General features: G+C 32.8%; 1 protein-coding gene across 6 annotated transcripts in view; it reads left to right on the forward strand.

The window, feature by feature from the left end:
• The window catches only part of YTHDC2 (YTH N6-methyladenosine RNA binding protein C2), a 75,337-nt gene that overhangs the window by 29,649 nt on the left and 21,296 nt on the right, over positions 1-24,392 (forward strand). For all 6 annotated transcript variants that reach the window (XM_079143870.1, XM_079143871.1, XM_079143875.1 and 3 more), the window contains 13 exons: positions 2,231-2,357; positions 2,808-2,873; positions 8,165-8,343; positions 8,539-8,635; positions 8,720-8,807; positions 8,894-8,974; positions 10,956-11,038; positions 17,489-17,594; positions 19,043-19,162; positions 19,444-19,716; positions 21,450-21,576; positions 22,542-22,747; positions 23,079-23,274. In XM_079143870.1, coding sequence (XP_078999996.1) covers positions 2,231-2,357; positions 2,808-2,873; positions 8,165-8,343; positions 8,539-8,635; positions 8,720-8,807; positions 8,894-8,974; positions 10,956-11,038; positions 17,489-17,594; positions 19,043-19,162; positions 19,444-19,716; positions 21,450-21,576; positions 22,542-22,747; positions 23,079-23,274 — 1,749 coding nt within the window. The remainder of the gene's footprint in view (positions 1-2,230; positions 2,358-2,807; positions 2,874-8,164; positions 8,344-8,538; positions 8,636-8,719; positions 8,808-8,893; positions 8,975-10,955; positions 11,039-17,488; positions 17,595-19,042; positions 19,163-19,443; positions 19,717-21,449; positions 21,577-22,541; positions 22,748-23,078; positions 23,275-24,392) is intronic.

The raw sequence follows: 24,392 nt of genomic DNA on the forward strand, positions 1-24,392 counted from the left end.
AGACAATATTGCATTTTAAGTATTTAAGTATTATCCTTGACTGTCTTTCTAGATAGTTCTGTAGAGAATACTATATTACTTTGGTAATGGTCATCTTGTGGTCCTACATTCCTTGTTTATATGTTTTCCTGAGTCTAATATTCTAATATCTTTAGCCATTTGAAGAAGACAAAACTGCTATGGTAGCTTTATGAACATTTCTTCACTTTCCAACTTTTTGTTAATCTCTAATATCTCTACTCTTGGTTGAAATGCTTCATGTGATCCAAGAAATTGTGACCTTTATAGATTTCTTTTTAGTGCCATCATTTTCCCCATGTGATCCTGTAGAAGTAGCTAATAATTAGTAAGACTAGCCATTTTATGTTGTACTTACCATACTAGTCATCTTTTGCTATATAACAAATGAGTTCAAAGCTTAGCGTCACAAACATTTATTGTTGCATACTTCCCGAGAGTTAAGAATTAGGAGTTACTTACCTGAGTAGTCTGACTCTAGGCTCTCATGAGGTACATTTAAGCTGTTAGTGTGGAGGGGAGGGCTATAGGCATCTAAGGATTTATTGGGGCTGGATGATCTGCTTCTAGAAAGGTTCACTCATGGTTGTTGGCAAGAAACCGTAGTTCGTTGCTATTACTTGGAGTCCCCATTCCTTTGCTATCTAGGTTATCTTTTTCTCCTCATGATGAAGTAACTTGCTTCTCTAATAGTGATAATCGAGCGTCTATGTTTCCAAAAATAATAAATAAAAATAAAAGTCATTAAACACTTTCCAAACCCATAGAATGTATAACACCTGTAGAATTTGGGTGATGAGGTATCAGTTGTTAACAAATTTACCATTTTGGTAGATAATGGGAGAGGCTATACATTGTAGGGCAGAGGGCATATGGGATATTTTATTTTATTTTATTTTATTTTGCTCTCGATTTTGCAGTGAATGTAGAACCTCTTTAAAAAAATAAAATCCAAAAAACAAAAGCCTGAGGTAATTCTCTTGTACATTCCTTCCCCACTTAAAAACCTCTGTGTATAGTGATATGGATACATATTTTAGGGTATTAATTAAATAATGAAGATAATTGCATACATATGGAAAATCAAATTTTTTCTTTTGTAATTTTCTTAAATTATACCCTGAGGTTTGTTCCCAGGGATGAATTCTTTCTTAAAAATATCAGTTTTTGTAATTTAAGCAAATTAATCCTAAGCAATTATATTTGAATTGCTTGAAAAATATATTCTTGGAAGGAACTTTTAATGGAACTGAAATTATCTTCTTATGGAGGTTTTCTATGAGAAGTAAACTTTTTGCCAGTGTTCCTTGCTATGGTTTGGATATGGTTTGTCCCCACCAAAATTCAGGTTGAGGTTTGATCCCCAGTTGAGGGGTGTTGGGACCTTTAAGAACTGATTAGGTCATTAGAGAAAATTAGTGCTTTTCTCAAAGGTGTGAGTTCTTGCTCTGATAGGATTGGATTGAATACCCTAAGAGTAGGTTATTAATAAGGGAAGCTACCGCCACATGCTTGGCCCCTTCTGCATTAAGCACTACTTCTCTGTTATGAGTTGAGCACTTCTTGCCTCTCATGGAAACTGAACAAACATCAGTGCCAGGTTGTTGGACCTCCAGAACTTGGACCTCCAGAACTGTTAGCTAAATAAACCTCTTTCTTCTAAAAATTACCCAGTCTCAGGTTATAGCACCCAGTCTCTGAAGTTATAGCAACAGTAAATGGGCTAAAACATTCTTATGAAGTATTTTGGGACTATGTTTTAAGTAAGTGTAAAGCAAAACCAACAGAAAATTGTCATGAACTTTGCTTGAAGCTTTTAAGCATTCATTGCTAGTCATTGATGAAGATTAACTTTTTAATTCTTGAAGTATGTCTTGTCATTTGGTGATTAAAGCAATATCTAGATTTAAGATCATTATTTAAGGGTTTGACAAGCTAGTAGCATTCCTTTCCTGTTTTAATTATAAGGATGAGCTTTAAATGGTTTAATAGCCATCATTCCTTCTACCTTCACACTAACAATCTCTATTCCATCGGTTTAGATAAGGGCTTATCACTAACAGATTTCCTTGGATGATCTGATTTGAGGGTTTATATAATGTATCATGTAAAGTGAAGGAACAGAAAAATTCTGCCACTTAAATTTAAAAAACAAAATAGTTTTAAATATTTTAGAAATTTAACAGTTTGATTTATTCTTTCTTTCTTTTAGTTGATTACAGACATAGTGAAACCAGTGCAACAGCTCTGATGGTTGCTGCAGGACGAGGTTTTGCAAGTCAAGTAGAGCAGTTAATTAGCATGGGAGCCAATGTCCATAGTAAAGCATCAAATGGCTGGTAATTTTAAATTATATCCATTCTTTGTGTCTTTGTGTAGTTGCACGTATCTTTTTTGAATTTTTTTATGTTTATCTTTAAATTAAAAACAATTGTGAACTGGGTGTAATCCCAGGTACTTGGGCTGAGACAGGAGGATCACAAGTTCAAGACCAGCCTTGGCAACTTAGTGAGATCCTGTTTCAAAAATAAATAAATAAATAAACAAACAAATAAATAAATAAATAAATAGGACTGGGTATGTATGATGCACCCCTGGGTTTAATTCCTCAGTCAGTACCACCAAAAAAATAAATAAATAAATAAATAAAAGAAAAGAAAAGAAAGAAAAACTATGTAATGAATGTTAATACATTTCTAATGGGTAAATACATAATTTTGAGTGAATAGTTTTATAATTTTGAGAAAATTATTTCTCTGTTTTAGTCTAATATCTTTGAATTTTGGCAGGATGGCTTTAGATTGGGCTAAACACTTTGGGCAGACTGAAATTGTGGATCTTCTAGAATCGTACAGGTAAAACCTTACACTATTTTTAAAATTAGCCCTACTTTCTTTTTAAAAATATAGCTCTGTAAAACATAGAATATATAAATGTAGGCTATTTATAGTATCTCTTATTCAGAGAATTTTTTTCTGCAGTTATAAGTAGTGGGGAAAGCTGCTTCCTGGTGAATTGATGCCCTGTGTAATAGTTAATATGAACTGAATGGTGTTGAGTGCTTACCTCACATGGGGTGCTTGCCACTTAGCACAGTTCTTGTATATAATCTGCAAAACAACCCGTAGAGATAGGTACTTGTTCTTATTGTCCAGTTTTATGGGTGAGAAGACTTGAAGTCTGGAAAGGTTAAGGAACTTGCTTAAGATCACATAGTTATATACAATCATAATATACCAATTAAAAAAACTGATCTCACACACAAAAGATGTTGTATTATAACACTCATATGTATAATATTATATGTACATATATTAAAATATATTATTTTTTATTTAATTAAAAAATCAGAAGGTGAATTCTTAAGGTAGATAGAACATATGTATTTATCTGTGCATTTCCCTCATTAAAATAACAGTAAAGAAATATGAAAGGTGTAGAATGATAAAGTTGACGACTGAGAGGATGTGACAATGGATGGAAGATGTTAATAAATTTATGGATGATAGGTAGCTAATTGATTAGTAGTAATTGAATTAGCAGAATTGAGAAAACTCAGCCAGTGAGAGACAGACTCCTTCAGTACCTTTGAATGAAGCAATGAAAGAAGAGCTGATAAATAAATAAATACAGCAGAACTGGTTGAAATTTTTTGCGATGCACATTTTAGAGCTCCAGATCACTTTCTTTCCTGCTACCAGGTGATACATTTTCCCCATCTTGGCAGGACATAGGAGGTTTATTATGTAAAATTAAACCACAGAGGCTTTGAAATTAAGGTTATTAAAAATTAGCCGTAGAGGCTTTAAACTTAGGGTTACCAACTGCAATAAGAAAGTGGGGTGAGATATCAGACAACAAAAGGGTTAAGTGAAAATTCATAGACCAACAGTTGAAATATCTACTCCTTCCCCATGCCATCCGCTGTCAATTTTTCCTGTTTGAAGTATATGTTCTTTGGAAGAACACTTGAGAATTCTTTCCTGGAAAAGCAGACCAAAGACTAGAGAAAGTATTTAGATTTATAAAAGGTTTAGTATTCCTTCAATGAAATGACCATCTTTAAACCAAACCAAATGACTCTGCAGTCTGTACCTGTGTGTATTTTGAGGTTTTTTTGTTTTTTGTTTTTTTTTTTGATGCTTTACTCTTTTAAAATGAATAGACATTGAAGGACTGATTATCAGACTTTTGAGAGGAAAGCACTCATAAACCAAAAAAACAAGACAGATCATGGTAGCACAATAACCTTTGTATCTTGGATGAAACTAAGCATCAGTATCCAAAAAAGAAATTACAAAAACAAAACTTTAATTTTTCTATTATTAGAAGAATATAGTACTTCAAATGCTTCAGTGGCACAATTGGTTAGTGCCCAGGACTTACACAGAAGAATACATTCTTCTGTTATTGCTGTGTGCTATAAAAAAGGAGTAGGACACACATCTTTGTTTATATTTCATTTTCATGAGGCCTACCCAGATTTACCCTAACATTGCAACTTACCTCCCTGCATTGTCAATCTTTCTAACGTGGTCCACTCTCTCTTTTTTCTCTTGCCCATAGAACCTATTACTCTTCAATATACTACATAATTTGTTTATTTACTATTTTTGTTGGTTTGTTATCATTAGCTTCTTTCCTCTAGAAATTAGTTGGTGGTGTCTTGTCTCATTTGTTCAGGAAAAGTGCCTGATATATTTTTTCATTAGTGAATATTTATTGAATGAATGAATAAAGAAGAAAGAGTTCATTTAAATTTAGAACATGATAGAAAAAATTCAGAAGTGTTCTAAGATAAAGTTGAGAAAATTGCTTAAAAAGTAGGAAGAAGATACATGAGATGGAAAATTGTAGAAGATACAGAAAATTAATTCTCTATACCTTTTTTTCTGGAAACCATTAGAGGATATGTGCCATAAAAAAAAAAGAAGTAAAACAAAACAAACAAAATGTCAGGAAAATACAGTAGGTCCAGCACAGGGTTAGGTGAAAGGAATGGTTTAGGTACTGGTACAGAGGAGTATTAGTATTAGTATTAACAGTTGTTAAGCAGGCCTACTTCCATTGAAACAAGGTGGAGGGCTCCAAGGGAGTGTTCTCTGAGAGGAAAAAAGTAGTCAACTGATCTTTTTGAGCTTATTAAGAAGCTTTACAAATCCGTTGGAAAATTTGGGAAGAATTAGTGGTCAAGTTCACAGAAAACTAAGCAAATAAAATTAAACAGGAATTTTCCTGGGAAAAGTAAAAAGGTAAAAAATAAAGAAGGTGTATTCATAGCTAACTGTTTGGCTCAGCAGTAGGTAATGTTTATGTAGTCATAGTAAACTCAAGGCTGAATGAAGATTTGATGAAAATTGTAGGGATTGGTGTAGATGGAAAGTTTATGGAAGTGGAGGTGGTGACCTCATTTTTCATTAGTCACAGATAATGATTAAATTGTTAATAAATAGCAGAAGGTGCATATTACTTAGAAATGGGCAGTAAATACAAAAAATGACTAAAACAACTGAAAATGTACCTAGGTAGTGTGGCTAAGGATTGTGTGATTGTGTGAATATATATTATTTTTATTTTTTCAAAAAAGTAAAAAATCAGAATGGCAATTCAGGTGCTTTCAAAATCCTATGAAACCATTGTAATTTAATTATCTTTTTTGGGGTCAGTGTTGAGAATTGGACCTCAAGCACTCTATTGCTGAGTTTTATCTCCAGCCCTGAATTATCTTTTATTAGAGATTTGAGATGTTTAAATTAGATAGATGAATTATGTATATTTTTAGATATGTAAAGAAAACAATATATTTTATAATACCTTATAATACATTCGTGATTTCTATTTGTTTTCAATCTATAAGTCTCAAAAAGGAAAAAAAATAGAGTCTGAAGTTAGAGTAAAACATCTGCTATTCAAGAACATTTAAAATGTTTCATTAAAATGTTTCCTTTCAACTGGGTTTTTGTGATTAATTCTGTAGATGTAAGTCTCAGGCATTATAAGAAGTAAATGTTTGAAGTATGAAATTATTTGTTTAAATTTCATTAAATGATAATATAGGTTACAGAGTCTCAAAATTCTTGATAGGTCCAAATGCTAATTCTGATGGAGTAGGTTTTATTGCCATTTTAATACATAGTACCTGGAATGCAATCCTTTTAGTACTAATTCTTTGAACATTCCAGATATTCTTATGCTGTTAAGTGTACTAGATACTACAGATTACCAAATTACAGATTACAAAATAAGGCAGTTATCTGGATAATGCTATGTCTTGACCAACTGAACTCTTTTTTAAATCCTGTAGATCACGACATTATAAATTAAAATGTACTCTGGTCATGATTTATGCCTATAATCCAAGTTACTTGGGAGGCTGAGGCAGAAAAGTTGCAAATTTGAGGCCAACCCTGTCTTGAAATAATAAAAGAAAATAAAAAGAGCCAGGGATGTAGCTCAGTGGCAGAGCACCCCTGGGTTCAGTCCCCAGTACTGAAAAAAAAAATATTCTTGTGGAATTATTGTTATTGATAGCTAAAGTTTATACCTTTAAACAAATAACATTTTCTTCATTAACCTGTTAAAAAGCAAGAAACAATAAATGAAGAATATTTTAAAATAGAAACTGAAATTCAAGATACTGCAGTTATAAAGTTGTATAAGTTTAATATTATTCTTATTGAAAACATATTGTAATTTTTTTGCTAAGCTCTTTGAGATTGAGTTGAATTGAATTTCCTAGGTATTCTATTGATAATTATTAATGATGGCAGTAATTTATATTTTTACATATGGGATGAGAAGGCAAGTGATACTGATTCTGGGCTCTTGAAAAATAGCACAATTAAACCTGTTTTTTCTATAAAATTACCTATAGAGTTTCTTTTTAATGTGGACAAGTCATCAGAATATTATTTATTAGAAATAAGCTATTAAGAAAATATAAATAACCAAAATTTTAATTTAAAAAAAAATTTGTATTAGTTGTTGATGAACCTTTTAAAATTTATTTGTATACAGTGCTGAGAATAGAACCCAGTGCCTTACACGTGCTGGGCAAGTTCTCTACCCCTGAACCATAATCCCAGACCCAGTTTTTAATTTTTTAAGGAGATAATTCACATACGATTACAATTCACCCATTTAAGTGTACAATTCAGTGATTTTTTTTTTGTATGTTCACAGATTTATGTATGTTTAGAGACTTATGTGGTCATCACATAAGTCAATTTTAGAACATTTTCATTACCACAGATAGAAACTTGTGCCCATTAACAGTCACTCCCTGTTTTCTCCTTATCCTCTCAGCCTAAGACAACCACTAATCTACTTAATGTTTCTATAGGTTTGTCTATTATAGACATTTCATATAAATGAAATCACATGATGTGGTATTTAGTAATTGTCTTATTTTGCATAATCTTTTCAAGGTTTATCCATGTTGTAGCATTCTTTTTATGATTGAATAATATTCTGTTCTGTGGAAATACCAGGGTATATTCATTTGTCAGTTGATTTTGGGGTCTTAAACTTTTTGACTGCTACGAATAATTCTGGTCTGAACACTTGTCTACAGATTTTTAATTGACATTTATATATGGATTTATTTTTCTATTTCTTTTGTGAATATACCTAGGAGTAGAATCAGTGGGGCATATGGTAACTCTATGTTTAACCTTTTGAAGCACTGCCACAGTGTTTTTTCAAAGCTGCTCCATTGTACATATCTGCAAGAAAGGTAGGAGGGTTCTGATGTTTTCCACACCTTTTCTAACACTTCCTATCTTTTTGATGGTAGCCATTCTACTGGATGTGAAGTGGTTTTGATTTGTATTTCCTTGGTGACAAATGATGTTGAATATTTTCTCATGTGTTTATAGGCCATTCATGGTCCTCTGGAGAAATGTCTTCAGAGTGTGATTTTCTAAAGTACTTACTGTCAAATTTTGCTTTGAATAATGTGCTTGAAACCAAAACATGAATTATATTGAAGTTGGTACAGTAGGTGTCACTTATCTTCCTTAGGATATATTGGAAATTTGAAAGGACATAGTGGGAATCATTGGCCTTTAAGAATTATTCTCTTTTTTTAAATGAAAAACAACTTGGTTATTTTTGTTTTTGTTTTTATTTTATTTTGTTTTTTTAGTGCTTCTCTGGAATTTGGAAATCTAGATGAAAGTTCTCTGGTTCAAACAAATGGAAGTGACCTCAGTGCAGAAGACAGAGAACTCCTGAAAGCTTATCACCATAGTTTTGATGATGAAAAAGTAGACTTGGATTTAATCATGCATCTTCTATACAATATCTGCCATAGTTGTGATGCTGGTAAATAAGTATTGACTAAAAGAACTGAATTTAAAAATTAAAATTAGTTGTACAAATTTTTATATAATTGTATTGATAGTAATATATGAAAATTATCATTATGATCATTTACTAGTAATTGAAAACGTATAATATAGTTTCTTAGTTGTTGACTGTCTCTGATTTCACATGATTAATATTAAATATTCTTCTCAGGGGCAGTTTTAATTTTTCTACCTGGTTATGATGAAATTGTTGGTCTGAGAGATCGTATCCTGTTTGATGACAAGCGGTTCGCTGATAATACACATAGGTAAAATTTTAAACTATCTTGATATTCATTGCTTAAAATAACAGACAGGGACTGTAGTATATTTTCTCTTTCAATTGTCAACAGATATCAAGTCTTTATGCTTCATTCAAATATGCAAACATCTGATCAAAAGAAAGTATTAAAAAACCCACCTGCAGGTGTTCGAAAAATAGTAAGCATTAAAAAAATCATATTTTTACATTTTTGTTAGTCTTTTTTCTGTTTTCTCATTAATCATAAAATAATATCCTATTGCAGATCCTTTCCACCAATATTGCTGAAACCAGTATCACAGTCAATGATGTTGTCTTTGTTATTGATTCTGGAAAGGTGAAAGAGGTATGTTTGGATAAACTGTATTTTTACTTAAATGAAGGAGATTGAGTTCCATTCTAATAAATGCTTATATGAGCAAAATTCATTTTATTCAAAACATTATTTTTAGATGAATTTAACATAGTAAATGATGATTTCACTAAGATGGATATTTTAATCAATATATAGGACGTTTTGTTATTTCAACAAATTAGATGGAGTTTACTTTCTACCACTAGATACTAGAAAGAAAGTTAAAAGTTTGGCTAGTTATGGTGAAAATTTTGCCACAGTGTGGGAATTCTATTACGTATTTTCTCTTTTCCTTCTACATGTGTTCATGGACCACGTTCCTTTTGTTTTTTGCTCTGTCTCCAATGCCTTACATATGGTAGGTGTTCAGAAGGTATTTGGTTCATGAGAACCTTGATGGAAGAATAAAAAAAAATATATATATAAACTTGGGGTCAACAAATAATAACCAACAGTCAAATCAGACTCATTACTTGGTTTTGTGAAAAGTTTCATATACTCCTTTACCTTTTGGATATAGCTGCTTTTATACTGTGAGGACATTTAAGTAATAGCAGCAAAGGCCATCTCAAAGCTTGACTAAAGCATTTACTCCTTGGCCCTTTGCAAAAACTTTCCCAACCCCTGATACAAATAAAGGGTAGTATTTATTTCCTTTTGGTATTGGAATGCCTAGCAATTTTCAGTGCCCCCAACATTTAGTGTATCCATTCACTGAAAGAATGAAAGTGGTAGAGGTAATTGATTTTCCAAGGGAAGAGACATTATTTGTGTTGTGGAAAGGAAACATAATAATGTTTGTTTAGCGGATGTAAGTGATCATGTTTTCTCTGAAAACATTTAATGGTTTCTTATAGAAAATAAAATTTTCTTATAGAATATGGTCATAGTCATTATAGTTGTATATTATAAAGGAGAGGTAAATGTTTGTTTTTTTTGTAATAGAATAATAGTGAATAATGAATTGTGTTATTTAAATATGGTGGTAGTGTCATAAGTTATTTTACATTCAATTGACTAAATATTTTTTAAAAACCTAACCAGTGTGTTTTTTAAAAAAAAATTCTATATTATTATGAGAACACATTAGGTTTTTTTGTTTATTTGAGTGCTGGGGATTGAACCTGTTGAGTACTTTACTTTTGAGCTACATCTCCAGTCTTTTTATTCTGAAACAGGAATTCACTAAGTTACTGAGAGTCATGCAAATTTCTGAGACTGATCTTGAACTTGTGAACCTCTTGCCTCAGTCTTCTGAGTTGCTTGAATTACAGGCACATGCACTACCATGCCTGGCTTCTTGTAGTTTCATAAGCATAAGTCACTAAATAATTGAAGTATGTATTCTATTTATGAATATGTTCTTTTAAAGTGTTTCTTTATAGCATACTTTCATTTTAGTTTTTTTGAGGTACTATGGGGTTAGTAGTGATTCTGTTTTTATTTTTTCTTTTGTAACATTCAAGATAGGCTAACTTTGTTAGAAGCTCAGCAAGAGGTAAAGTTGAAGGGATTAAAATTTCTTTGGGATAAAATTAGTTTAATTATTCTTACTCCTCCACATCTGCTCCCTGAAAAGTATTTTAGAAAATGATTTTGCTGGATCACTCTTACTCTTTATAATGATGTAAATGTGACAGAAAAATCATCTCAAGAAAATAGACCAGTTTTCTCCTATTTTGGTGACCTCTGAGAACTGACTGCCATTATTTCGCTATAGCACAGAACAGCAAAGCACATAATGGGGAAGTTTTATAGCTCTTCTGAGTTTAGTTTGGTTTTCATTCTTTCTCCTTAGAATGTTTGTAATTAGAAATCTGGATTTTTAACAATCGATATCCTGTTCTAATTATGTAACCAAGAAGAGAACATTAAATCAAACTTCGCATGTTAAAATATGGTAATAATGTTTCTTGTTCTTTCCTCTTATATACCTTTCATGTTTTAACATAAAGATGATTTAATATTACAGAAATCCTTTGATGCATTGAATTTTGTTACAATGTTAAAAATGGTGTGGATTTCCAAAGCTAGTGCCATACAACGAAAAGGCAGGTAATGTATGTTTAATGTACTTTATTTAATTGCTTACAAAATGGAAACATTTTCATAAGTATACCATATTTGTTATACGTTCTACCTTCTCTAAAATAATAGTTTTCCTGTTTTAATTTTTATATTCTTGCAAAACTAACCATTCTAAAACTTTCTTAAAAGCTGAATTTAGGTTATATTGAAGTTTAAAATTATAGTATAATTCTCATTGGGATGTAAACAAAAGCAAACATTCTAAACATTTGCAATACAGGATTAAGAGCTAATTTCCTTATTTTTTATTTATATATGTGTATATATATCTATATATCTATATATGTGTGTATTCACACACACACATTTTTAAATAAAGACCAATAATCCATTTAAAGTGACTAAAGAACAAAATTAAGATTGTGTGTGCCCCGTTAATAAATTACATCACATATACTAAAATAATGCAAATTAATGAAGTCATATTTCTTTGCTTATTAGATTGTCAGTGGTGAAAATATTTTATAGTACAAAAACAGTGGCAAAAACCTGGGCCAATAGGCTTTCATAATTTATTGATGGGAGTAAATTTCATAACTTACTGATTGACTTCTTCAGAAGGTAAATTGAAATTGTTTGCTAGATCTACCCTTTGACCATGGATTCCACTTTCATAATTTATTCTGATTATACTTGTACATTGGTGCAAAGATGTATGTTTAAGAATGTTCTTTGCATTATCATATGTAATAATAAATAGGCTGGTACCAGTATAGTGTCCATTAATAATGAAGTAATTAAATAAATTACGTTATTGCTACGCAATGCCATTCTGGGTACCTGTTAAAAGGAAGAACAAAGATCTGTTTCTATGTGAATTGAGCTTTCAGATAAATATATGTGCATGTATATGTGCACATATATATATATATGCGTCTTTGTGTGTGTGTCAGTGTATATAGTTCAACATATGCATGCAAGAATTTGGGAGAAATATATTAATAGCAATTAATGGTTGTTGACTCTTAAGAATGAGGACTTATTTATGTATTTGTGATGCTACTAATCGAACCCAGCATGGCCTGCATGCTAAGCAAGTGCTCTTCCGCTCAGCTATACCTCCAGCACGTTTTTTTTTCTTTTTAAAAAGGCAAGATTGAAAAATATAGTTTTCAATAATTATTTATAATTTCTTTGCATTTTTACCTGGCTAGGAAACATCAGATGCTGACTTTAATATCTCACATCCTAAAGATTCATGAGCACTATTGCTGTTTTCTTTAATTTCACAGAATGTCCAGGAGGCATTACTATCTTATGTCAGTTTTTTTAAAAATTATTTTTAGTTATACGTAACAGTAGAATGTATTTTGACATATACATGGGTGGAATATTACTGCCCTTTTTTTGTGGTTATACATGATGTGGAGTTACACTGGACATGTATTAACATAGGAAATTTATGTCTGATTCATTCTACTGTCTTTCCTATTCCCATCCCTCCTCCCTTCCCTCCCTTCTTTTTTTTTTTTTTAATCCAGGGAGTCCCCCCGATCCCCGGCTTATTGTGGGTTAGCATCTGCATATCAGACAGAACATTTAACCTTTGGTTTTCTGGTATTGGTTTATTTCCCTTAGCATGATAGTCTGTAGTTTCATCCATTTACCTGCAAATGCCATAGTTTCATCCTTCTTTATGGCTAAGTAATATTCCATTGTACATATGTATCACATTTTCTTTATCCATTCATTTGTTGAAGGGCATCTCCATTGATTCCATAGCTTAGCTATTGTGAATTGAGCTGCTGTAAACATTGATGTGGCCACATCACTGTAATATGCTGATTTTATGTCCTCTGGGAATATACCGAGCATTGGGATAACCGGGTTAAATGATGGTTCCATTCCAAGTTTTCTGAGGAATGTTCATACTGCTTTCCAGAGTAGTTGCACAAATTGGAGTCTCACCAATGTATGAGTGTACCTTTCTACCCACATCCTTGCCAACATTTATTGTTACCTGTAGTCTTGATAATTGCCCTTCTGACTGGAGTGAGATGAAATCTCATTATAGTTTTAATTTGCATTTCTCTAAGCACTGGAGATATTGAACATTATTTTATATATTTGTTGACTGATCCTATTTCTCCTTCTGTGAAGTTCCTGTTCAATTCCTTTGCCCATTTATTGATTGGGTGAATTTTTTGTTGTTGTTGTTAAGGTTTTTGAGTTCTTTATATAACCTGGAGATTAATTCTCTGAGGTATAGGCAGCAGTGATTTTCTCCCATTCTGTAGGCTCTCTTCATGTTCTTAATTGTTTCCTTTGCTGTGAAGAAGCTATTTAGTTTACTACCATTCCATTTATAGATTCTTGATTTTACTTCTGATGCTTTCGGAGTCTTATTGAAGAATTCAGTTCCTACACTGATATAATGGAGAGTTGGGCCTGTTTTTTCTTCTAGTAGGTGCAGGGTCTCTGGTCTAATACCTAGCTCCTTGATCCACTTTGAATTGAGTTTTGTGCAGGGTAAGCGGCGGGGGTGGGGGGGTGTCTATTCATTTGGTTACATATGAATTTCCAGTTTTCTCACCACCATTTCCCACCACATTTCTCCAATAAATGTTTATGGAACTTGTGTCTTGTATGAGATAACTGTATTTATGTGGGTTTGTCTGTGTGTCTTCTCTTCTCTACCATTGGTCTTCAGGTCTGTTTTAGTGCCAATACTATACCATTTTTGTTACTATAACTCTGTAGTATAAAGTCTGGTATTGTGATGCTTCCTGCTTCACATTTCTTGCTAAGAATTGCTTTGGCTACTCTGGGCTGCTTATTTTTCCAAATGAATTTCATGACTGCTTTTTCTAGTTCTATAAAGTATGTCATTGGGATTTTAATAGGAATTACATTAAATCTGTATAACCCTTTTGGTAGTATATCCATTTTGATAATATTAATTCTGCCTTTCCAAGAGCATGGGAGATCTTTCCATCTTCTAAGATCTTTAATTTCTTTCTTTAGTGTTCTGTAGTTTTCATTGTGGAAGTTTTTTACCTCTTTTGTTAGATTGAGTCCTAGTTTTATTTTTTGAGGCTATTGTGAATGGGATAGTTTTCCTAATTTCTCTTTCAGTTGATTCATCACTGATGTAATGAATTGATGTATAGTTATTAATTTTGTATCCTGCTACTTTGATGAATTCCTTTATGAATTCTAGAAGTTTCCTGGTGGAGTTTTTGGGTCTTCTAAATAGGTAATCATGTCATTGGCAAATAGGGATAGTATGAATTTTTCTTTTTCCATTTATATCCCTTTAATTTCTTTCTTCTGATTGCTCTGGCTAGATTTTCAAAGACTGTATCGAATAGAAGTGGTGAAAAAGGGCATCCTTATCTTGTTCCAGGTTTTAGAGGGAATGCTTTCAGTTTTTCTCTGTTTAGAATGATGTTGGCTTTGGGTGTAACATATATAGCTTTAAAATGTTGAGGTATGTTCTTACTATCCCTAGTTTTTCTTGTGTTTTGGATAAGAATGGATGCTATATTTCATCAAATGCTTTTTCTGTGTTTATTGATTTCCATATGTGGAATCAACTTTATATCCCTGGGATAAACCCCACTTGATCATGCTGTCCTACCTTTTCAATATGTTTTTGCATGTAATTTGCCAGTATTTTATTGAGAAATTTGCATCGTTGTTCATCAGGATATGGGTCTGTGTACATTCTAAACTCTGACATTTCTTCCACCGTGGTATCAGTGGATTCTATGATTGGAATATCTTGGTTTGTTTGGGGTGATTTCCCTTGCTTGTTCATTTTTCGTGTCTATTTTTGGCTGTTTTTGTGTCCACCCATCTAACAGTATGCATCTGGGGCAGTAGAGTTTCTACCCTGTGGACTTACAGTGTCCCTGAAGATTTTCAGTATGTCACTATTTAGGGGGGGACAAATAATAACAACAACCAATGTAAACAATATACAGCATTTAACCAAACATTTCCTGCTGTGCTGTTCTCAGTGTTGTCACAATAAACAAATGGTATGTCAGTTATTGCCTACAATAAAAACAGTAAGTTTGAAAAGAGTTTACAATTTCAAATGGTGGACAGGGAGAAAACAGAAGCGATATAGGTTATGGTGATTATGAAGGAGGAGGAGAGAAGATAGAAGAAAGAAAGAAAGAGTGAAAGTGAGAACAGTAGAGATTGTTAGTGGAAGAGAAGAGAGAATCAAGGGAAACAGGTGAGAGAAAAATATATGAAGTAAAAACTAAAAATTAAAACTAAAAGAATGCAATACAAAATTGGAATCTAGTAATCAAACATTCTAGTCCTCAGAAAAGTGATCCATGACAAATAACTAGCTTCAGCAATGGTAGAAATGAGAAAAAAAGTCCAATACGAATATGTATAAATGTCCTTGAAACTTTAAGGTCACAATTGAACAGAAAAGAAAAAAAAAAAAAAAAAAACCCATCTTGTCGAAGCGTTAAAAGAATTGCTTCCATTGGAGTTCCAAAGATTCTTGGCTTCTCTTCTCAGCAGTGGTAGGTGGGGTTGTCTGGAGCATGAGGCTCTAGCCTACTGGTGGATTGCTGGAGTGAGAGATGTTATCCCATAGGTGGAATTCCTAGAGGTAGGGTTTAGGTTTAGGTAGGCTCCAGGCTCTTCATTGAATTCCAGCTGGTGTGGAGATTTTAAATCAGTACATCTCCTGGGCCCAGCAATTCCCAGTCCATGCTGGAAGACTGCATCCCAGGGATCTCCCCTGGATTCCACTTGTGTAGTGGAGCCAGTTCTCAGTCCACGATGTCACCTCTAGACCCCATGTTTTCTGGTCTCAGTTTCAGTCTCTGAACTTAATCTCTTCCACCCCTGCCCCTTTGAATTCCTGGCAGGTCCTGCAAGCAACCATATTAGAGGGGAATGGGGAGAGCCAGGTGGGTTTCCACAACCATTTGTCCCCTGTGTAAACCTCTCCCCACATTTGATTTTCTCCTAGTCATTTAAGTATACTCTATATATCAGTGTGGGTTTCCAGACTTTATCTTGGGCCCAACTTGGGTTTTCCAGCAGTTGTCTCCCCTAGCTGCAGGCCCCTCTGTTGCAGCTGCCAAATGGTACCTTTCTCTGTCCTCTGCATGCAGCTGGGAGAGATGGGACTTCTTTCCCACACAAGGATATTGTGCAGTGTGCCTTTCTGTTTAGCCTGGCAGTGTCTTTGATTTCTAAACTCTCAGTACCCAGACATGCCCTAGGTCTTCTAAACGAGGGTTCCTTTTAATTCCCTTGTCCCTGCACTGTGTTCACAGAGGGACCGCTCTGGCTGGTGCCTCCGCTGTGGTGCCGGAGATTTCTTCCTTATTTTATTATACCCAACCTCCTGAGTCCTCAGTCTGCTTTGAATGTCCAGTACTAATTCCAGTAGAGCCCGCTCTTTTTTTGTTCACCCACCTTGATGAGAAGCTGCCTATCTGCTTTCTTGGTTTTACAACATGGAGCGGCCAGGGCAGCAACTTTCTCTATTCCACCATCTTGAAACTTCCTCTCAGTTGTTTTAAGACAAAGTGTGGCTTGTTGCATTTAGCTAGATTTATATACTGTTAATAGTACATTATTGGAAGTAAAAGAAATTATAGACATTTTCATGGTTATATGTTTCAATAGGTATTTATTGAATCCTTCATTGTGTAAATGTTAGTGATGCAATGATGAATAAACTATGGTCTGATAAAGTTTAAGGTGAAGCACAGGCCACATGGTATTAAAATTGTTTTGTTTTGCTCTTTCTCTGCTTCCTGGCTGCCATGAGCTGAGTAATTTTCCTCTACCCTGCCCTTCAACTCCTCAGGCCTAGAGCAGTGAGTTGACTGACAATGGACTGAGACTTCTGAAACCATGAGCTAAAATAAACTTTTTTCTAAGTTATTCTTATCGAGTATTTTGTTCACAACGATGAAAGGATGACTAACTAGTGACTTTAGAAGAGACTACTTTTCCTGTTGATACTTTGCTATTTCCTTATGTAATACAAGTCTCTATGATAAATAAATGGTAATTCCTTGTGATTGTGTAATACATAATTCATACAACTTGTAATAAGAGCCTGGACACAATGCTTTTTAATGCCTCAGTAAAACTGAGTGAATTTAAATTACAAATTAAAAATTTTCAAAGTACAAATTTATTTATACTTTGATTTTTACCTGCTTTCAAAAGTATGTTATTTCTTTTGATCTTTATCAGGAAGTATATCAGGTAGGTGTCATTTATGAATCTCCCTGAGTACATGAAATAGTAGAGTCCAAGGTAAGTAAAATGCTTTCTAAAAGGATTTATTGAGAATAAGTAAGGATTTAAACTCAAATGTCTTAATCCTGGTTCATTTTTCTGTTTCCTAACTGAAATTGCTTTTACAGTTTATCGTAGCCTTTACTCCTTACTTGATTCTTAATTTTGTATTTTGTTTTTAAGAGCGGGCCGATGTAGACCTGGAATTTGTTTCCGTCTGTTTAGTAGACTCCGATTCCAAAATATGTTGGAATTTCAGACTCCCGAACTTTTGAGAATGCCATTACAGGTAGAAATTTGTTTAGTTCTAAAAGGCTTTTCTTGGCGGAGGGGGTGAAGGAGGAGAAGGACCAGTTTAGCTTCTACTAATTTGACTTTAAAAATTGAATCTGTGAAACAAAAATTTAAAAATATCTTATGAAGGGTGGATATGTCTATAACAAGATTTTTTTTCTATGCGGGAAAACTTAATTCATAATCCTTCAAAATTTTAAGTAATTATTTCAGTGTGTTTTAATGATGGGGTAGTTTATAAGCATATTTTGTGTATGTGTGTATATGTGTGTGTGTGTGTGTGTGTGTGTGTGTGTGTGTGCAGCATTCTCCCAGTCTCAACTATATAGTGTTCACCTTTAAAATTTTTAGAAGAACTAGAAAACAAATAAAGATCCAAAAGATAATACCAAAATCATGCAAGATGTTGAGATTACGTTGGTAGTTTTGGAACTGATTTCCTGTCCTTAATTAATTCTTTTACAGTTTTCTAACTTCATGGAACAACCTTGGGTAGTTTCTAGGGAAAACTGCCAGAAGTACATTAACTTGATTCTCTAGTGTATTAGGCTAGATGCTGTCTTCCAAACCTTTAAAGAGATGTAGGATCATATTTTTGGCATCCATATACCTAAGATGATTTTCCATTTCCCAGTGCCTACGTGTGGTTTTCTGCTTCTGCAGGGATAAGATAAAAAAAAAATTCTTAGCAAGAGCTTAAATTACCTGCTCCTGTCTGACTCTGACCAGTAGTTTTAGTTTCTCAAATACATTTTGTTTCTACCTTATGACCTTAACATTTGCTATCCCCTCTCCATAAATTCTTGCCCCTTATTTTTTATGATAAACTCCTACTCAGGTTTTACATCTTAGTTTAAGTGTCATTTCCTCTGGGAAACTGTCTTTGACTTCTCTGTGGCCTCCCTCTCCTGCTTTTTCTTGAACTTGATTAAATATCATTTTACCTCCTTGTCTCCCTGTGTCCTTTGTAGCACTTGCTTCAGTTGTGATCAATAATTAAATAATTAGATGTTCAAGATCTGGTTTTCACACTACAGTGTATATTCCATGAGAGCAGACACGTGTCTGTCCTCTTTTTCTCCAGCTTGCTACCTAGAAAGCACCTAAATGTTGAATGCAAAGTAGATTCTAGAATGTAGTAAGCATGGAGAGGGGAGAAAAAATTATTTTTTGGATAATGACCCTTTGAGTGTTACGTGTGAGAACTGTATGAGGAGACATTACCACCATTGGTGTGAGTTGATTGAGTGTTTTCATTAAGGTTCTGACATCTAGAACGAAGAATGAGTCTGTCTTTTATTGAAAGAGATGGTTTCCTTTACTAGTTATTCTGAGACTCCACTAGTCTGTGTTTGGGAACTGTAGTTTCCATGATTTCTTTAAAAATAAGTCAGTTTGTATTCTTTTTAATTTTGCAAAATTAATTGTTCTTTTGATTTACAGGAACTTTGTTTACATACCAAACTGCTAGCCCCAGTTAATTGTACCATTGCTGATTTCCTTATGAAAGCTCCTGAACCTCCACCAGCTTTAATTGTAAGAAATGCTGTACAAATGCTTAAGGTTGGTGTCTTTAATAGTTTTATTTTACCTGATTTTTCTTACTTGAAATTTAAACTAAATGAGAATATGTCTCAACTAAATAATTACCTTATGTACTTTGAACCATACTCTTAAATTTGATAGTACACAAAATAATAGGTATTATTCTTTTATATATATTTGAAGCAAAATATATTTTTATGAGATATGGTATCTTAAGAAAATTTATATTATTATTTTGTGGGTTTTTGAGTTAAACAGTTTTTGGTCATGACAAATTTTGCTCTTTCTCCTTTGTTTAGACAATAGATGCAATGGATGCATGGGAAGATCTGACTGAACTTGGATATCATTTGGCTGACTTGCCAGTGGAACCACATCTTGGTAAAATGGTCCTGTGTGCTGTTGTTTTAAAGTGTCTGGATCCCATCCTTACAATTGCCTGCACGCTGGCTTATCGAGATCCTTTTGTACTGCCTACCCAGGCTTCTCAAAAGCGTGCAGCTATGCTTTGTAGGAAACGTTTCACTGCAGGAACTTTCAGTGACCATATGGCACTTCTCAGAGCATTTCAGGTACCTGTACTGTTGTTTATTTCTGAAAATACTATAAACCCATTTCTGGGGCAAGTATAGCAATTGATAATAATAATCCTAATAATTTTGTTTCATTTATTAAATCACATTTAATAGCCCAGAAAATATCTTCTTGCTGTTAATATATTAAAATTATCATTGTTTTTCTTTTTTTCCCCCACCATTTTCTCCTTGTAGGGATATTTTATGCATGTATATTTACATATTTATACTTTTATTTCTTTTTTGTTACTGAGTTCCTTTAAATCATGTCTTGAGCAAGAAATACTCTAAATTTTTAGTTAAGCATTGTATATTATTTAAAATATACAGAACAACACTCAAGAAAATTATCAGGGATTTAATATCTGTTGGATTTTTTAAGAGTGCATCTTTTACTTGTGTACTTAAGACACTCTGCCAAGAATTTTAATTCCCTAAAAAAAACCCAAATCATTTAAAATCTTTTAAGATAATATGATAAACTGAGAAAAGAAAAGGAAGAGAAGTGAAATGTAATATGGAAATTCTGACATGTGGGGAAGAGTATGTTATTTCTTGAAAAGAAGACATCTTCTTTATTCTTAAATTCTCTTGAATGTAGGCGATACATATAAATTTTTAAAAATTTACTTTGTTTATAGATTTTTTCCAATACATACATACATAATTAAAAAAATAACTACAAGCCCTTTTATGAGTATTAATGAATAACTCATTGTTATTAATTGAGTGTATTAGATACCATTTATGAATTGGTTGAGTGGTCATTAGAGGGAAATTTTTTCCTCTAGCTGCTTCAAAAGAGCAGATGGGATAAATGACTGCTTTGGTCTTTCTGTTATGTTCTGAGGCAAGAGAACTTATTTTCAAAGGGTAGCTTTTTTATACTATGTATAGATGATGATTTCTAGAAATCCCACTTACTAGTCTCAGACAGATTAGGAGATTGATATGCAGGTTTTTTTTTTTTTTTTTTTTTTTTTGGAGGACCAGAGTGGCAAGATTCTTAGATATAAAAGTATTATAATGAATTGAAAACCTCTCACACCTTTGTAAAATAAAGTTAGCAGATGCATCTGAGAAGATTCATATTCTTACAGAGCTGCTCATTTAGGTTAATTGATACGTAGTTCTCACTGGGATTTATAAATTAATGGCTGTAATACCATTTGAATGTAAAGTAATAATGAATTTTATTTGATAATAAAGCCTTAGATTTTATAGAGTAAGAATTGACCTTGAGTGATAAGTATAGTGGTTTTAAATTATTTTGTTGCCTCATCAAGAAGTGATTACTATGGCATAATTATAAAAGCATTGGATATAATTTGTTCTAATTCAGTCCCCAGTATTTCTCCTTCCTTTCTCTTCCTTCCCTCCCACCCTGCTGAATTCCCTCTACTCCATTGATCTTTCTGCTATTTACTTAAATATGTTTTTTAATTTGTGTCTTGTGGATGTGTATGATGGTGAGATTCATTGTGGTATATTCATGTGTGTACATAGGAAAGTTGGGTAAGATTCATTCTACTTACTTTCCCTATCCCATCCTACCTCCCTTCCTTCCATTCCATTTGTTTGCTTCTCTGATCTTACTTCTATTCTTTTTTAAAATTTCCCCCTACCCTTATTTTGGTTGTTGTGTATAACTAAAAAGAACCAACAAAAAAATTTATAAAAAAAAATGATTGGTAAATGTGTCTTGTTATATAATCATTCCATTTTTACAGGCTTGGCAGAAAGCACGAAGTGATGGGTGGGAGCGAGCCTTTTGTGAAAAGAATTTTCTTTCACAAGCTACCATGGAAATAATTATAGGCATGAGAACACAGTTGCTTGGTCAGCTTAGAGCATCAGGTAAAGTTTTCCCCTAAAGAACATATTTAAGATGCTTAAAGTACCATACCCATACCTCATATTATTTCTGGTGTTAAGTAATGCCAGCTCCTATTATTTTATGATATTATTATGTTGTACATCTTATATTTATGAGCTGATTTACTTCTACATAAGCTCAACTTTTGCTTTTTGACAAAATTGTAGAAGCTATGTAGAAATAGAAATTATAAAAATTTAAGTAGGTGGATATGAATGCTGTTTTCTTATATTTTTGGAATACCAAAACAACTGGAATGACTTGAAGGCACTTGATTCTTTTTTTCAAGAGGATTCTAGTTTTGCTGTTTCTTTTAGAATTGCTTCTTTGAATTTCCTCTCTCTTTTTGTTGAGTACCATTGTACATTGAAGGGAAATGATAGTCAAAAGAATAGTACCAAAACCTGGATTAATAAATTAGCTGAAGTGCCAAATAATATAGAAAAGAATTAGAGAATTTAGAGTTGGGAATATATATATATCTATATATATATCTGTATATATATATTTATATTTCATATATATATTAAAATACGAAGGATTTTGAAATTCATGCTAGAATACTATATTATTTACTTGCCTTCACCTCCACATTAATGTTTATCACAACCAAAACATTAATACTAATCAGAAGAATGGTTTGGGTTTCCAACTGTGAACTTAGTAAGTTTCTGATAGCAATTGATGCACTACCTTGGAATAAAGTTTTCCATTTAAAAGAATCCCTTAGGCCCCAATAAACACTATGTTTAATTTAGCTTGAGAAGATCTGAATTTTTTTATATTGGTTCTGTGACTTTCTAGAATAGATTTTATTAATTATGGAATTTGCATACTTAATTAAATTTATACGAGCTGTATATGAGCTTTATGTAAAATATACCCAAATTTTCTAGTATCTTTTGCACCTTAGAAAAATTTGGTGTGGTGTTTTTTCTCCCTCTAGGTTTTGTTAGAGCACGAGGTGGTGGTGACATTCGAGATGTTAACACAAACTCCGAGAACTGGGCTGTTGTTAAAGCTGCTTTGGTGGCAGGCATGTATCCCAATTTAGTCCATGTGGACAGAGAGAATGTAGTATTGACAGGGCCAAAGGAGAAAAAAGTACGATTTCATCCCACTTCAGTTCTCAGTCAGCCTCAATATAAAAAGGTAAAACATTTTTAATGCTCTTAGACCTTGAGTTAAACTAATTTAGGTAATTGAAGATTAGGGAAAAATACTCCAAATACCTGCCTGCTTTAAGAAATTAGTTATATATATAAAGATATATAAACATTGCAACAAAATTTTGATTGAATCTTAGTGTTGGAAGAGTAATGAGGACTTTTTATACAAGCTCCATGAACAATGACTTGCTTTAATTTTTGCTTGGGTATTAATATACATCTGTTTCATCAAGGGGCTTTTTACATTTATGAGTATTTCCTATAAATTAAGTGATAAATACAATTAACAGTGTTTTAATTTATGTTCCTAATAGATTCCTCCAGCTAATGGTCAAGCTGCAGCAATCCAGGCACTGCCCACAGATTGGCTTATTTATGATGAAATGACTAGAGCCCATAGAATAGCTAATATTAGATGTTGTTCAGCAGTGACACCTGTCACTGTATTGGTGTTCTGTGGACCAGCTAGGTTGGCAAGTAATGCTCTTCAGGAACCTTCATCCTTTAGAGGTAAATGTATTATGAAGGAAATAAAAATTTATGTTTGAAATGAAAGATGTTCTTTAACTAAAAACCATAAAAATTGTGAAATTGCAATAATTCGTGTAGTTGTAGCAGCTCACTTTTGCTAGAGAGAGACAATTAGGAAATACTAAAATATACTATTATTATTGAAATGGATTTCTGAGGTAACTTGACATCAATTTGTGTGTTTTTTATTCATGTTGCTGATGGGAAGAAGCTTGTTTTCCACTTGAATTTAAATGATAGTTTAAACAAAGTAATTTTAAAAATAATATAATTACTGATAATCCTATTATCTCCATACAAATGCTTTTTAATATTATATTTTTAATTGTTCACATATTTTATTTCCTCACACTATTATTTTATATTCTTTTATTTTCATTGAATCAGATTATTTAACATTTTTAGTATTTCATATTATTGGCTGCAAAATATTTTATTACATTTTAGTTCCATAATGCATATAAAGGGTTCCTTTACAATTGGACATTTTGAATTTTTTACTATATAGTGATTCAGGAAATTATTGTCAGTTACTATGCTAATTGTAAGGCTATAATAGAAAACAGGATGGCCAGACTTAACAGTAGACATGATAGACAGACAGTAAATGAGTGGATAATTTTCACTAGGAAATAAAAAGAGGACTACTTTATACTTTAGAAGGAGCCTAGGCAAGTTACTTTGAAGAAATGAGACTTAAACTAAAACCTAAAATATGAGAAGCATTCAACCATATGAAGAAACAGAAGTGTCCTTAGATAGAGGAAGATGGAAAACTCTTAAGTTTCTACACTAGAAAATGATCTAAGAACTGAAAGAAAGGCTATGTGATTGAGGCACAGTGATCAGTGGTAGAAGGCAGTGAGATAAGGTTGAAAGGAAGGCATGGATATGTATTCAGAGAAAAAGAAACCTTTAAAGGATTTTAAGTAAGAGAGTGGGTAACATGATATGGTTTTGTTAAAAAGGTGTTGGCCAAGGGGAAGGATTGCTTAAGGGATAAGAAGGAAGAGTAGAGGCAGGAAGGAGGCTCTTGCAGTGTTCTTATGACAGATGATAGCTTCCACTAATATGAAAAGTAGATTCAGAATTATTCT

Source organism: Sciurus vulgaris (assembly GCF_902686455.1).
Source record: "Sciurus vulgaris genome assembly, chromosome: 6".
In the NCBI taxonomy this organism is placed as follows: Eukaryota; Metazoa; Chordata; class Mammalia; order Rodentia; family Sciuridae; genus Sciurus; species Sciurus vulgaris.